This window comes from Marmota flaviventris, chromosome 6 (assembly GCF_047511675.1).
Source record: "Marmota flaviventris isolate mMarFla1 chromosome 6, mMarFla1.hap1, whole genome shotgun sequence".
NCBI lineage: Eukaryota > Metazoa > Chordata > Mammalia > Rodentia > Sciuridae > Marmota > Marmota flaviventris.
The window spans coordinates 97,385,425-97,398,286 of record NC_092503.1 but is presented as its reverse complement, the minus strand read 5'-3'; the positions used below and the strand labels follow the sequence as shown (position 1 = coordinate 97,398,286).

Here is a 12,862-nt window from a genome sequence, read left to right as displayed (position 1 = left end):
TAACTTTTGAAAGTCGTTAAGTGATTTGAGTTGATCTACTCGTATTTGAATTTTTGGTGGACGGACCATGGTTGAGGATAATAGAACTCCTAAATAATTAATTGGAAAATTTAATTGTACTTTATCTATTGCTATCTCTAGATTATAATTTTTTAATAAGTTTGTAAGTGTGGCATAACATTCCAGCAATATGTTTTTATCTTTATGTGCCAATAATACATCATCCATATAGTGAAATATTTGTAGTTCAGGATTTTGATTTCTAAGTGGCTGGATTGCTTTGTTAACATATATTTGGCACATAGTTGGACTGTTAGCCATCCCTTGAGGGAGTACTTTCCATTCATATCTCTGATCAGGACCTTCATGATTTAATGCAGGGATAGTAAATGCAAAACGTGGACTATCCTCGGGATGAATTGGAATTGAAAAAAAACAATCTTTAATATCTATAGCTAAAACATGCCAGGTTTTTGGCAAAGCAGACAATTGAGGAATCCCTGATTGAGCAGGTCCCATAATAACCATCTCATTATTAATGGCTCTTAAATCTTGCAATAATCTCCATTTACCAGATTTCTTTTTGATGACAAAAATGGGAGTATTATGGGGAGATATGGAAGGTTGTATATGTCCTTCCGCTAATTGTTGTTTGACCAGATCATGGGCTACTTGTGTCTTTTCTTTAGTCAGGGGCCACTGAGGAACCCACACTGGTCTTTCTGATTTCCAAGTAATTTTGATTGTCTCAGTGGCCCTTTCTGAAAATCCAACCCATGTCTGTCTATTCCTTGATCTATTTGTACTGGTGCTGCTATACCTTGCCCTTGTTTTCCTAATCTTTTTTCTTTCCTAAAGCCTTGTCTAGCCCTAGTGGGCACATTAGGATTGATGTTATTTGTTAACGTCAAACCTAATTGATCTAGGACATCTCGTCCCCATAAATTTATAGGAAGATGATCCAATACATATGGCTGTATAGTTCCTTCACATCCTTCAGGATCCTTCCAATCTAATATCATAGAACTTCTATGGGGATTAGTCGCCACTCCTAGGCCTCGAAGCGTTTGAGTGGCTTGTTGTAATGGCCAATGTTTTGGCCATTGTTGACGAGATATGATGCTAAGGTCAGCTCCTGTGTCCAGTAGCCCATTAAACTCATGACCTTGAATATTTAGTTTTAGCATTGGGCGAGAATCTAAATTTAAAGACAACATAGCCCAATCTACACCTGTGGAGCCTAATCCCCTGGAACCTCTTTCTACACTATGACTAGGAAATTTATTATGTAGGCTGGGTATTATTAACAATTGTGCTATTCTATCTCCAGGTGAAATTACTGATATACCTCTTGGAGAACTAGCTATAATTTTTATTTCACCTACATAATCGGGATCAATTACCCCAGGACTTATCATAAGTCCTTTTAATGTAGATGAACTACGTCCCAATAATAAGCCTACTGTTCCTTGGGGAAGAGGTCCTTTTACTCCTGTGGGAATGATTTGAACTCCCATCTCTGGAGTTAATACTGCTCTGGCAGAGGCGCAGATGTCCAACCCTGCGCTCCCTCGGGTTTGTCTGATGAGGGATTTAATGGACAATGTGTCCTGGGCACTACCCTGATGGTGTTGCTGGGATCCTCCACTGCCCCGTATATTTGTGGTTGTGGGCCCCGGAGCATTGGGCCCCCCTGTCCGTTTTTTGGCAATGGAGCCTGATGCCTTTCTCCACGATATCTTGGATAAATACCTGGTCTTTGTCCGTTTTTTGATAAGGGAGTACCTTCTATGGTGGTTTGAGAACGGCATTCATTAGCCCAATGTCTCCCTCTACGGCATCGTGGGCAAATACCCGGTATTCTATTCCTTTGATACCTACTATTGTTAAACCCTCCTCCTATGGGGCAATTCCTTTTAAAATGTCCTGTTTGTTCACAATCATAGCATGTTTTTGGCCTGGCATCTAAAGCCTGTTGTACTGCAGCTGCCAAGACTTGCCCTTGTTCATTAATATCTCTACATAATTTAATATATGTGTTTAAATCTTCATGTCTCCATGGTCTAATAACCTCTCTGCAGCAACGATTTGCTTGGTCATAAGCCAGTTGTTTTATTAATGGCATTGCTTGTTCTGTATCCCCAAAAATTTTGGCAGCCGTTTGAATTAGCCTATCTACAAAGTCAGCGTAAGGTTCATTAGCTCTCTGTATTACCTTAGATAGCTGACCTTGTAAATCTCCATGTCCTTGTAAAGTCTTCCATGCCCTAACTGCGTCTGCAGCAATTTGTGCATATATAGCAGGATCATATTCAATTTGTTGCCGTTGACCCTCATAAGGTCCTTTTCCTAACAACATATCTAGATTTCTTTGAGGGTAACCGGCTGCTGCATTTCGCCTAGCTGTCTCCGTGCAAAATTCCTCATTGGCAACCTTCCATAACAAATATTGTCCTCCATTTAGTACAGATTTACACATGCTAGCCCAATCTGCTGGCGTCATGTCCAAGTTAGTAATGGACTCAACCATGCTTACCGTGAAGGGAGCTTGGGGACCATAGGTTGTTACAGCCTCCTTTAACTGCTTCACTGTTTTAAAATCTAATGCACGGTGAATTCGCTGCCCTCCTGCCTGTTCAAGTACAGGGCATGCTAATCTTTGAGGTCCTGTCTCAGGATCCCATTTATCAACTACGGGGTTTGAGGGCCACTTAGCTGTCTCCATCGGTGGGGCTGTTGGTTGAATTACGCCCTCTTGTGATAAAACGGAGTTACTAACAGCCTCCTGTTGTGGCCTTTTTCCTAACAACCCCTTTTCCTTTAAATTTTCTTCCTCTGTCTGACTAGCTCGAGAGACCTTCTCTTTTGCTTGATCTAAAATGTCTTTCTCCATGGTCTGAACCTCTAACAATTTACTTAACATCTTTTCGGTTTGTTTTTTACTTATTTCTAATCTACTATAAAGATAACGCAACCCAATAAGATAGCACAAAACAAAGCCGAAATTGAATGAAACAAAAACGGAATAAAAAATCATTGTATCAATTTTCTCTTCCTCAGGGCCGACAAACTTCAAACCTTTAGTCAACCATTTTTTCCAGTTTGCCTGAGAAATTTCTAGGGACAGGCAACTTGAAATAAAAACAAAATAAATCAAAACAATAACACATTGTTTTTTGAATTGGTGACCCATTCTTTCTCTCTTCCTCAAGGGTGAGAAATTTCACTTACCTCTAAGCTTCAGAAGTTCCCCGTACGGGCCACCAAATGCCACAGTCTGGCTGGGCACAAATGCCGCAGTCTGGCTGGGCACAAAATCACGAGCCACCACACAGCTTGTAGATTCAAACAGCAACTCTTTATTCCCGAACTCACACCAGCCGTCTACAATCACGTTCTGGGGAAATCCACGTTCTCTGCCCAAATCCACGTTCTCTGCCCAAATCCACCTCCACTGGGCTTCTGTCTCCCAAAATATACTGTCTGAATCCCGTGAGAACTCAAGGGGAACTCAGGCAGCAGGATACGCCCTATTCCCAGCAGGAATAATCTTAAACCTTAAACCTGGAACCTAAACTGGGAACGCCCTAAACACGATTATCTTAAAACCGGGAACACCCTAATCTGCCTTGGTCCTTGAGCAAGGTCACCTACATTCAATGTCGCTGCAACATGTCAGCAACATGGGGTACGCTGGCAAGGAAATTGTCATACCTACTTGGCTAATGGCTCCCAGCACTCAGTGTAGTTTTAATTTGCATTTCTGCAATTAGCATGTATTCATTGGCTATTTATATTTGTATTCCTTCTTTTGAGTTGATTCTGTTTAATTCATTTGCCCACTTATTAATTGGGTTATTTCATGTTTTTGTGTTAAGTTTTTTGGTGTTAAGTTTTTTGAGTTCTTTATATATTCTAGATATTAATCCTCTGTCAGAAGAGTAACTAGCAAAGATTTTCTCCCATTCTGAAGTTCTCTATTCACATTCTTCATCGTTTCCTTTGGTGTGAAAAAATTTTTAATTTGATACCATCACATTTATTAACTCATGGCATTATTTCCTGAGCTTTAGGAATCCTATTGAGAAAGCCATTGCCTGTGCCTATATGCTGGAGTGTTGGCCCCATGTCTTCTTCTATTAGATGCATAGTTTCTAGTTTAATTCCTAGGTGTTTGATCCATTTTGCGTTGATTTTTTTACAGGGTAAGAGATAAGTGTATAATCTCATTCTTCTACATATGGATAACCAGTTTTCCCAGAACCATTTGTTAAAAAGTCTGTCTTTTCTCCAAAGTATGTTTTTGGCATCTTTGTCAAGGATCAGATGACTATAGATGTATGGATTAGTCTCGTTGATCTATTTGTCTGTTCTTAAGAAAGTCCCATGCAGTTTTTGTTACTTTAACCCTGTACTATTATTTGAAGTCAGGTATTGAGATGCCTCCAGCATTGATTTTTTTTGGCTTAGAATTGCTTTGGCCATTCTCATTCCTATGAAGAATGTCATTGGTATTTTGATGGGGATTACATTGAATCTGAATATTGCTTATGGCAGTATGGTCATTTTAGCAATATTAATTCTGCCTATTCATGAACATGGGAAGCATTTCCACCTTCTGAGGTCTTCTTCAATTTCTTCAATGTTCTAGAATTTTCATTGTAGAGGTCTTTCACCTCCTTGATTAGATTTATTCCTAGGTATTTAATTTTTTGAGACTATTGTAAATGGAATTGCTTTCCTGATTTCTTTCTCAATGGATTCATTGTTGGTATATAGAAAAGCTATTGATTTTTGTATGTTGATTTTGCAACCTGATGCTTTGCCAAATTTGTTTATTAGCTCTAGCAGTCTTTTGGTGGAGTGTTTTTTTTTTTGTTTTTTTTTTTTAATCTTCTATGTATAGGAGCACATCATCTATAAACAGTGATAATTTGACTTCTTCCTTCCTTTTTTTTTTTGAAGGAGATACCAGGGATTGAACTCGGGAACATTTGACCACTGAGCCACATCCCCAGCCCTATTTTGTATTTTATTTAGAGACAGTCTCACTGAATTGCTTAGTGCCTAGCTTTTACAGAGGCTGGCTTTGAACTCGCGATCCTCCTGCCTCAGCCTCCTGAACCACTGGGATTAAAATTGTACACAACCATGCCCAGCTTCCTTTCCTATTTTTATCCCTTTATTTCTCTCTCTTGCCTAATTGTTCTGATTAGAATTTCTAGCACTATATTAAAATAGAAGTTGTAATAGTTGGCATCTTGTCTTGTCCCAGATTTTAAAGAAAATGCCTTCAGTTTTTTCCCCATTTACTATGCGATTGGCTTTGGTATTTTTATGTATAGCCTTTATGAGGTTGAGGTAGGTTCCTTCTGTCTCTAGTCTCTTCAGTGTTTTTATCATGAATGGGTGCTGAATTTTATTGATGGCCTTCTGTGTATCTGTTGAGATGACTATTTATGTGGATTTTGTTGTGTTGATTTCTGTATGCTGAAGTGTTGGCCCCATGTCTTCTTCTATTAGATGCATAGTTTCTAGTTTAATTCCTAGATAAGATGCAAAGAATTATATCCATTATGATCTGATAAGATGCAAAGAATTATACCAGTTTTTTTTTTATATTTGTTAAGAGTTACTTTGTGGCCTAAAATATAGTCTCTTTTGGAAAAGGCTCCTTGAGCCACTGATAAGAAAATGAATTCAGCTTTGTTGGATAAAGTGTTTTGTAAATGTCTATTAACGTTCATTTGATTTATAATATTTTTCAGGTCCAAAGAGTCCTGAGTTTATATCTATATGACCCATCTATTGAGACAGATGTGTTGAAATCTAGTATTATTGTACTAGGGTGTTTCCTGAGATTAAATTTGATTTGTGTCTCTTTTATGTAACTAGTAGCACCCACATTTGGGGTATAAATATTTATTATTATTATTTCTTCTTTTGGGATTGTTTCCTTTACCAGTATGAAATAACCTTCTTTGTCTCTTCTGATTAATTTTGGTTTGAAGTTTGCTTTTTCAGAAATGAGAGTAGTACTCCTCCTTGTTTTCATGCTCCTTTCATGTAATTTGTATGTAGAACAAGGTGTGCTGTTGTTGAGAGCCACAGCCGAAGGGGCCCCAGCAAACTTCCAGCTGCCAGCAAACTTCCACCTGCCAGCAAACTTCCAGCTGCCAGCTGATGATTGGCTCACAGCGGCCCCAGCAACTTCTAGCTGCCAACTGATTGGCTCCTCTGCGGTGATGTTCATTGGGCTGTTTCCCTGCCCTTTCAGACCACGGAGCTGCTCATTGGGGGACTTTTTTGGCTCCGCCCACGCGACCCAGCCAATCGGCCTCAAGAGCAGGAGGAGTGGGGGAGGTGGAGAGGCTTGTGGGAAGCCGGTGGTGGCAGTTGGGCTCTGAAGGTTTTTCCTGAGGAGCTGTGTGGTGTGGTGTGGTGTGTGTGGTTCTAAAAATAAAGTTCCTTTCTTTTGACAAGTGGCTCCTGAATTGTGCCCAGCCAGACTGCGGCATGCTGTCTTTTGGCTGAGTTTAGTTCAGCCCCAGAGTCTCTACCTTGTTTACTTGTAGTGTCTCTGTAAGTTCCTACCACCTCATAGAATAGGGCCACAACATGGAACACTTCACAAATTTACATATCATCCTTGTGCAGAGGCCATGTTAATCTTCTTAGTATTGTTCCAATTATAGTATATGTGCTCGTGAAGTGGGTACTCCACTGTCACTTTTATAAGCTAAATGTTCTTAAGTTATTAAATGCTTCTTGAATTTAGTTTCTTTATCTCTAAAATGGTGTTATTATACTTAAACATACAAGGTTAAGAGAGGATATAATAGTGTGTAAGGAACTTTGGGCCTGACTTATAGACTTTAATTAATACTCCTTATTGCATATTCCTAGGTATATCAGTCATGAGGACTCTAATCAAACTTGGACTCTAAACCTTTACACTAGTATGTATTTGGTTGTAATTGCCTTTCCCACCAACCAGAAAAGGTGATGGAAGATTGTATAAGCCACATTGTTTTTTATACCTATGAGTTATATTTTTGTAAAGATGGCATCCCTCAATGAAGGAGTTATTTGCAATTAGTGTTATTTTCCTTGCCTGTCTCTCCTTTTCTTTCATTTCCAATTTCTTCCCTCATGGCCAATCTTCTTAAACTTTAATGTGCATATGAATAACTTAGAAAATATTTAACATGTAGATTCTGATTCAGAATGACTGCATGTTAACAATTTGTAGGAGATATTTGCAGATATGCCATACTTTTATAATAGGTATGTTCTGACAAAATTTATTTATTTATTTGTAGTTGTAAATGGACAGAATGCCTTTATTTTATTTGTTTATTTTTATGTGGTGCTGAAGATCCAACCGAGGGCCTCGCAGGTACGCTGGGCAAGCACTCTACCACTGAGCCCTCCAACAAAATTTTATGTATATTCACATTTTGGTTCTTTTGAGCAAATCATTTAAACTTTTTTTTTTTTTTAAATCTATTTATAATTCTCTTTGGTGCACACCTGTAATCCCAGTGGCTCTGGAGGCTGAGACAGGAGGATTGCGGGTTCAGAGCCAGCCTCAGCAACAGCTGTTTCCCTGTTTCTAAATAAAATACAAAATAGGGCGGGGGATGTGGCTCAGTGGTTGAGTGCCCCCTGAGTTCAATCCTTAGTACCCTGCTCCAAAATCTATTTATAACTTTCAATTGAAGTAAAATTGATTTATTTACTTTGTTTAAGGCTCTTCAAGTAGCCTTAAACTTATTAAATTGATGGTTAGTAAATGGCTTTGTTGTTCATGTCATTTAGAATCTTCTAGCTTCAGAATGTCCTTCTGGGTGTTTCTTCTTTTGCATGGGACTCAACTTCATGAAATTAAAACAGGAGCAGGTGTTGTAGGGAATGGTGAAAAGGGCATAGAATTTATAACGAAGGATACAAAACCAGGTTTGAATGATAGGTTTGTCTCTTCTATGGGTACAATTTGTGCGGTGGTTAATATTGGTAATTGTAAACAATTAAAATGGTACCTCATGAGGTTTTGATAAGAATTAAATGTATAAATATGTTCAGAATCCTTGTGTGAGGCTTGAAAAGTACTCAATATAAATGTAATCTGTTATCTTGCTGCATCCGTTAAGCATCCTGTAAACTGTTGCATACTTAATGATTAGTAAATACAGAAGGCACAGTAGGTCTGGGGTTATGGCTCAGTGGTAGAGTGCTTGCGTAGCATGAGTGAGACACTGGGTTTGATCTCAGAACCAAATAAATTAATAAATAAATAAATAGATAGATAGATGGATAAAAATAAAATAAGGTATTGTGTCCATTTACAACTGAAAAAAATTATAAAAAGAAGAAGGCAGCATAATATAATTTTTAGGGCTATTATTCTAAAGACTTAATAAGAAGTTAAATTATACTTCTAATAAGCTCCCACACACTTATAAATGTACACTTTTCTTTTACAGTTTCCAGTTTTAAGATAGAGGAGACTTGAACCAAGTTTGGAAACGCAGATGCTAGAAGAGGTGTACCTCTTTGATTATGTCAGAATTTTGAGAGTGACCATAAACAAAATTAGTGGATAAATGTTTGGGGAAATAATTGCAGAATGGAAGATGACATAGAAGAGTTGATTCTAGTAACAAAGGACTAATATAAATTATTTCAGAAGGGTTGAAAACAAAACAATTAAAAAATAAGGTTAAAGAATACAAACCAAGAATTTTACAGAACACACACACAAGCTAGGTATGGTGGCACACACCTGTAATTCCCATGGCTCTGAGGCTAAAGCAAGAAGATCGAAAGTTCAAAGCCAGCCTCAGCAACTTAGTGAGGCCCTAAGCAACTTAGACCCTGTCTCGCTCAGTGGTTGAGTGCCCCAGGATTTAGTCCCTGGTACCAAAAAAACCAAACAAACAAAAAACAAACAAACAAAAACATATCTACATACCCAGCAAATGTGTAAATTAAGGCTCAAGCTCAATTATAGACAGGAAATGCAAATTAAAATAACATTGAGTATTATACCTGGTAGACTAGCAAAAATGAAAAAGATACATAATCTGTTTCTGACAGGCTCATTCAGTACTAAGTGTATATTAATTGGTTAAGCCTTTTTGAAAAGCAATCCTATAGTATCTTTTTTTTTTTTTTGTGCCAGGGGTTGAACCCAGGGAGACTTTACCATGAGCTTCCTCCTCAACCCCCCCCCCTTTTTTTTTTTAAATTGAGGTAGGGTTTTGCTAAATTGCATAGGGCTTCTCTAAGTTGCTGAGGTTGGCCTCCAACTTGTGATCCTCCTTCCTCAGCCTTCTGAGGTGCTGGGATTCCAGGCATGTGTCAACCATGTTCAGCCCAATAGTATCTTTTTATTCAAATAAATATATCCTTTTTTCCCGTACTGACACAATAATGAAAAAAAAAAAAAGTAACTATAAGTAAGGGTACATATATATTTAAGGATGTTTGTAATAGCATTGTTTATATGGGAAAAGAAATCCCAAACCAAAAAAAACCTAGAAATGAGTGGTTGAATCATACTTTACAACCAGTAAGAGGTCTGATTTACACCTATACCATAGGAATTCCATTATTTGTTATGGAATGAGAAAACTAGTAGGCAGAAGTCTATAAGATGACAATATCTGATAAAACAGTGCCTTTCCTGCTTGTAAGTTTATTTCTATATGTCTTTTTAAATGATTACATAGAAAAGTTTATGAAAGAATTTATTTGTAAATATCAGTTATATTGCAGGAGAATAAACAAAGCAAACCATGAGAAAGAGTGCATGTTCTGTGATTACATTTCTGTATTAATATATTACATATGAATTGTATGTAAGAAATGAAAAATGTGCTTTTTATCACAGAAAGATGGCTATAATTTGTTCTTGAAGAAAAATTTAAATTTCACATGTTACTTTGTGATAAAAGTTCTGTAATTCACACTTAAGGAAGAAAAAATTTTAAAAAAAATATTTATTTTTTAGTTGTAGTTGGACACAATACCTTTATTTATTTGTTTGTTTGTTTATTTATTTATATGTGGTACTGAGGATCAAACCCAGGGCCTCACATGTGGTAGGTGAACACTCTACTGCTGAGCCCCAGCCCCAGGGAAGAAAAGTTTTCATAGTAAAAATTAATACAGAATTTTCCAGATAAGTAGGAAAACTTGAAAGTTAATTTTTTTTAAATTGAGTATTGATTTTAGTTGTCTGTAATACAACTTTGCCTTATATTTTAGGAAGCTGAAGATGATGGACATAGCAACAACCTTCTTCCTCAGGTTATTCAGTGTTTTGCATGTCCAAGTTGCTTTCTTCTTTTTAGCAATAAGGATGACTGTCTAAAGCATATGTCTGGAAAGAACCATTTCCACCAAAGCTTTAAGAATCATTTCCATCAAAGCTTTAAACTGGGCGGTATGTTAATATCTTCTGCTGCAAATTATTAAACCACATTAATGTTACGTAACTAATTTATCATACTTCTTTACCATTCTTTTTTTCTTTTTTTGGGGGGGTGAGGAGGAGTACCAGGGATCGAACCTAGGGGGGCAGTCAGCCAATGAGCCACATCCCCAGTCCTATTTTATTTAGAGAGAGGGTCTCAATGAGTTGCTTAGCACCTCACCTTTGCTGAGGCTGTCTCTGAACTCACGATCCTCCTGCCTCAGCCTCCCAAGCAACACCGCACTCGGCTTCTTATACCATTCTTTATGTTGCTTATTTTCCTATTAGTTTTAAAAACTATGAAAGTGAAAGATTTTCATTTGAATTCTTATTTTTAATAAAGATTCTCAATATTTATTTGAGTAAGGATTGCTTTGAGGAGGACTACTTTGAAGAGTGAAGAAAACTTGGAAAGAAAACATTTATTCAGTATATATGTTATATTCATGATATCTTGGAAACTGGGTATTTCTCTACATTTTATGCTCAATTTCTAATTTGAGTATAGGGTATCTCTTGTATTTAAGGCTAGAAAGTGACTTCCCTTATAATTTCATCTACATTGTTTTACTTAATTCAACTGATGTTGAGAAAGGGAAAGGGGAGAAAGATTGGGTCATTGTATATTCAAATGACTTTGCAAGTTATCATTTATTTTGTCTTTCAGCTGACAAGGGAATAGCACATCCAGTGTCATTTCCATCTTATGCAAAGAAACTTTTGATCTCTCTGTGCAAAGATGTTCCATTTCAAGTAAAATGTGTGGCTTGCCACCAGACACTGCGTTCTCATATGGAGCTCACTGCCCATTTCAGGTTGGTACAGTTCTAGTCTTAAGCTGTTAGGATATCCTTATGAGCTGTTCAGCAGTGGGAGGATTCGAGAAATACTTTCCTATTCATGTTTTTCTACTTTTCAAATAAGAATATACATTTTCTTGGAAATTAACCAAATTTAGCATAGTGAGAGAAAGGTGTAGCTTGGTGATAAAGCACTCTAGGTTCAATCTCCAGTACTGCCAAAACAAACAAAACCACTTATTTTTTAAAAAAATATTATTTTAGTTATAGATGGATAGAATATCTTTGTTTACTTTTGTGTGGTGCTAAGGATTGAACCCAGGGCCCTACATGTTCAAGGCAAGTGCTCTACCACTGAGCTACAGCCCTGGCCCAAAACCACTAATTTTTTAAGGTGTCTTATAGTATCACATTTTTTTTAAAGCCCTTTTCAGCCAGGCTCGGTGGCATATGCCTATAATCCCACGGCTCGGGAGGCTGAGGCAGGAGGATCGCGAGTTCAAAGACAGCCTCAGCAAAATCAAGGCACCAAGCAACTCATTGAGAATCCTATCTTTAATAAAATACAAAATTGGTCTGGGGATGTGGCTCAGTGTTTGAGTGGACCCGAATTCAATCCCCGGTTTAAAAAAAAAAAAAAGCCCCTTTTATTTATAGTACAGCTGAAGTACTTAACAGATGAAATGGAATGATATCTAGGATTTACTTCAAAATAATTAACTTGTGGAGGTTAGGAATATAAATCAAACATGACTGTTATTATGATAACTACTAAAAGCAGGTTGTAAAAGTTACAGTGGTGGTCTTTATACTATTCTCCCTACTTTCATGTATAACTTAAAAAAATTACATTGTAAAGACAAAGCAAAAGCATATTGGAATCCTCTTCCTTCATTACTTAATAAATTTAGCCTATCACTGAGACTTAATCTTTCACATGTGTATGATATTTTCCAGTTAACTTAAAGCCCAGGCACTATTTTAACCCTGTCACCTCCCATTCACAGAACACATACACAACTTAGAACTATTAGCTTGTAATTTGTTTATCAGTTCTCATGTTGATGGACATGTAGGGTTTCTTTTTGCAGTTTATAGCTATTATGAAAAAACTGCTAGGAATATTTTACACAAGTCTTTTTGTAGATATATATTTTCATTTCTCTTAGGTAAACATGTAAGAGTGGAATTGCTGAGTAAAAAGTAGATATATATTTAACTTTATAAGAAATGATTAAATATTTTCCCAAAGTAGTTGTACCACTTTACATTTATACGAGCAAGGTATGAAAGTTCTAATTTCGTGCTTGCCAACATTTCCTTTTTACCTATTCTTATGTTTCATTGTGATTTTAATTATCAAGTTTTGTTTTGTTTTGGTTTTTTTTTTTTTTGATGAAAGATGTTGAGCACTAATTGCTTATGAAAAGTCTGTTGAAGGATTGTGCCTATTTTAAAAATAGGATTGTTTGATCTTTTAGTAGTGAGCTGGGGTTCTTCATATATACAAACTTTTGTCAAATTTCTATTTAGATTATGGGACTTTCTAGAATTATATGTGTCATGGTTTGGAAATGGTTGG

General features: G+C 36.9%; 1 protein-coding gene and 1 non-coding gene across 9 annotated transcripts in view; one reads left to right on the top strand and one right to left on the bottom strand.

Annotated features, from left to right (window-relative positions):
* Positions 1–12,862, top strand: part of Znf451 (zinc finger protein 451) — an 88,757-nt gene that overhangs the window by 50,673 nt on the left and 25,222 nt on the right. For all 8 annotated transcript variants that reach the window (XR_011707723.1, XR_011707721.1, XR_011707722.1 and 5 more), the window contains 2 exons: positions 10,273–10,450; positions 11,148–11,295. Coding sequence is in view for 5 of the 8 variants with exons in the window: in XM_027938184.2 (XP_027793985.2) it covers positions 10,273–10,450; positions 11,148–11,295 (326 nt within the window). In the remaining 3 variants the exon portion in view is untranslated. The remainder of the gene's footprint in view (positions 1–10,272; positions 10,451–11,147; positions 11,296–12,862) is intronic.
* Positions 6,613–6,719, bottom strand: LOC114095131 (U6 spliceosomal RNA). The gene has a single exon (XR_003583201.2). It is a non-coding gene; the product is annotated as a U6 spliceosomal RNA (small nuclear RNA).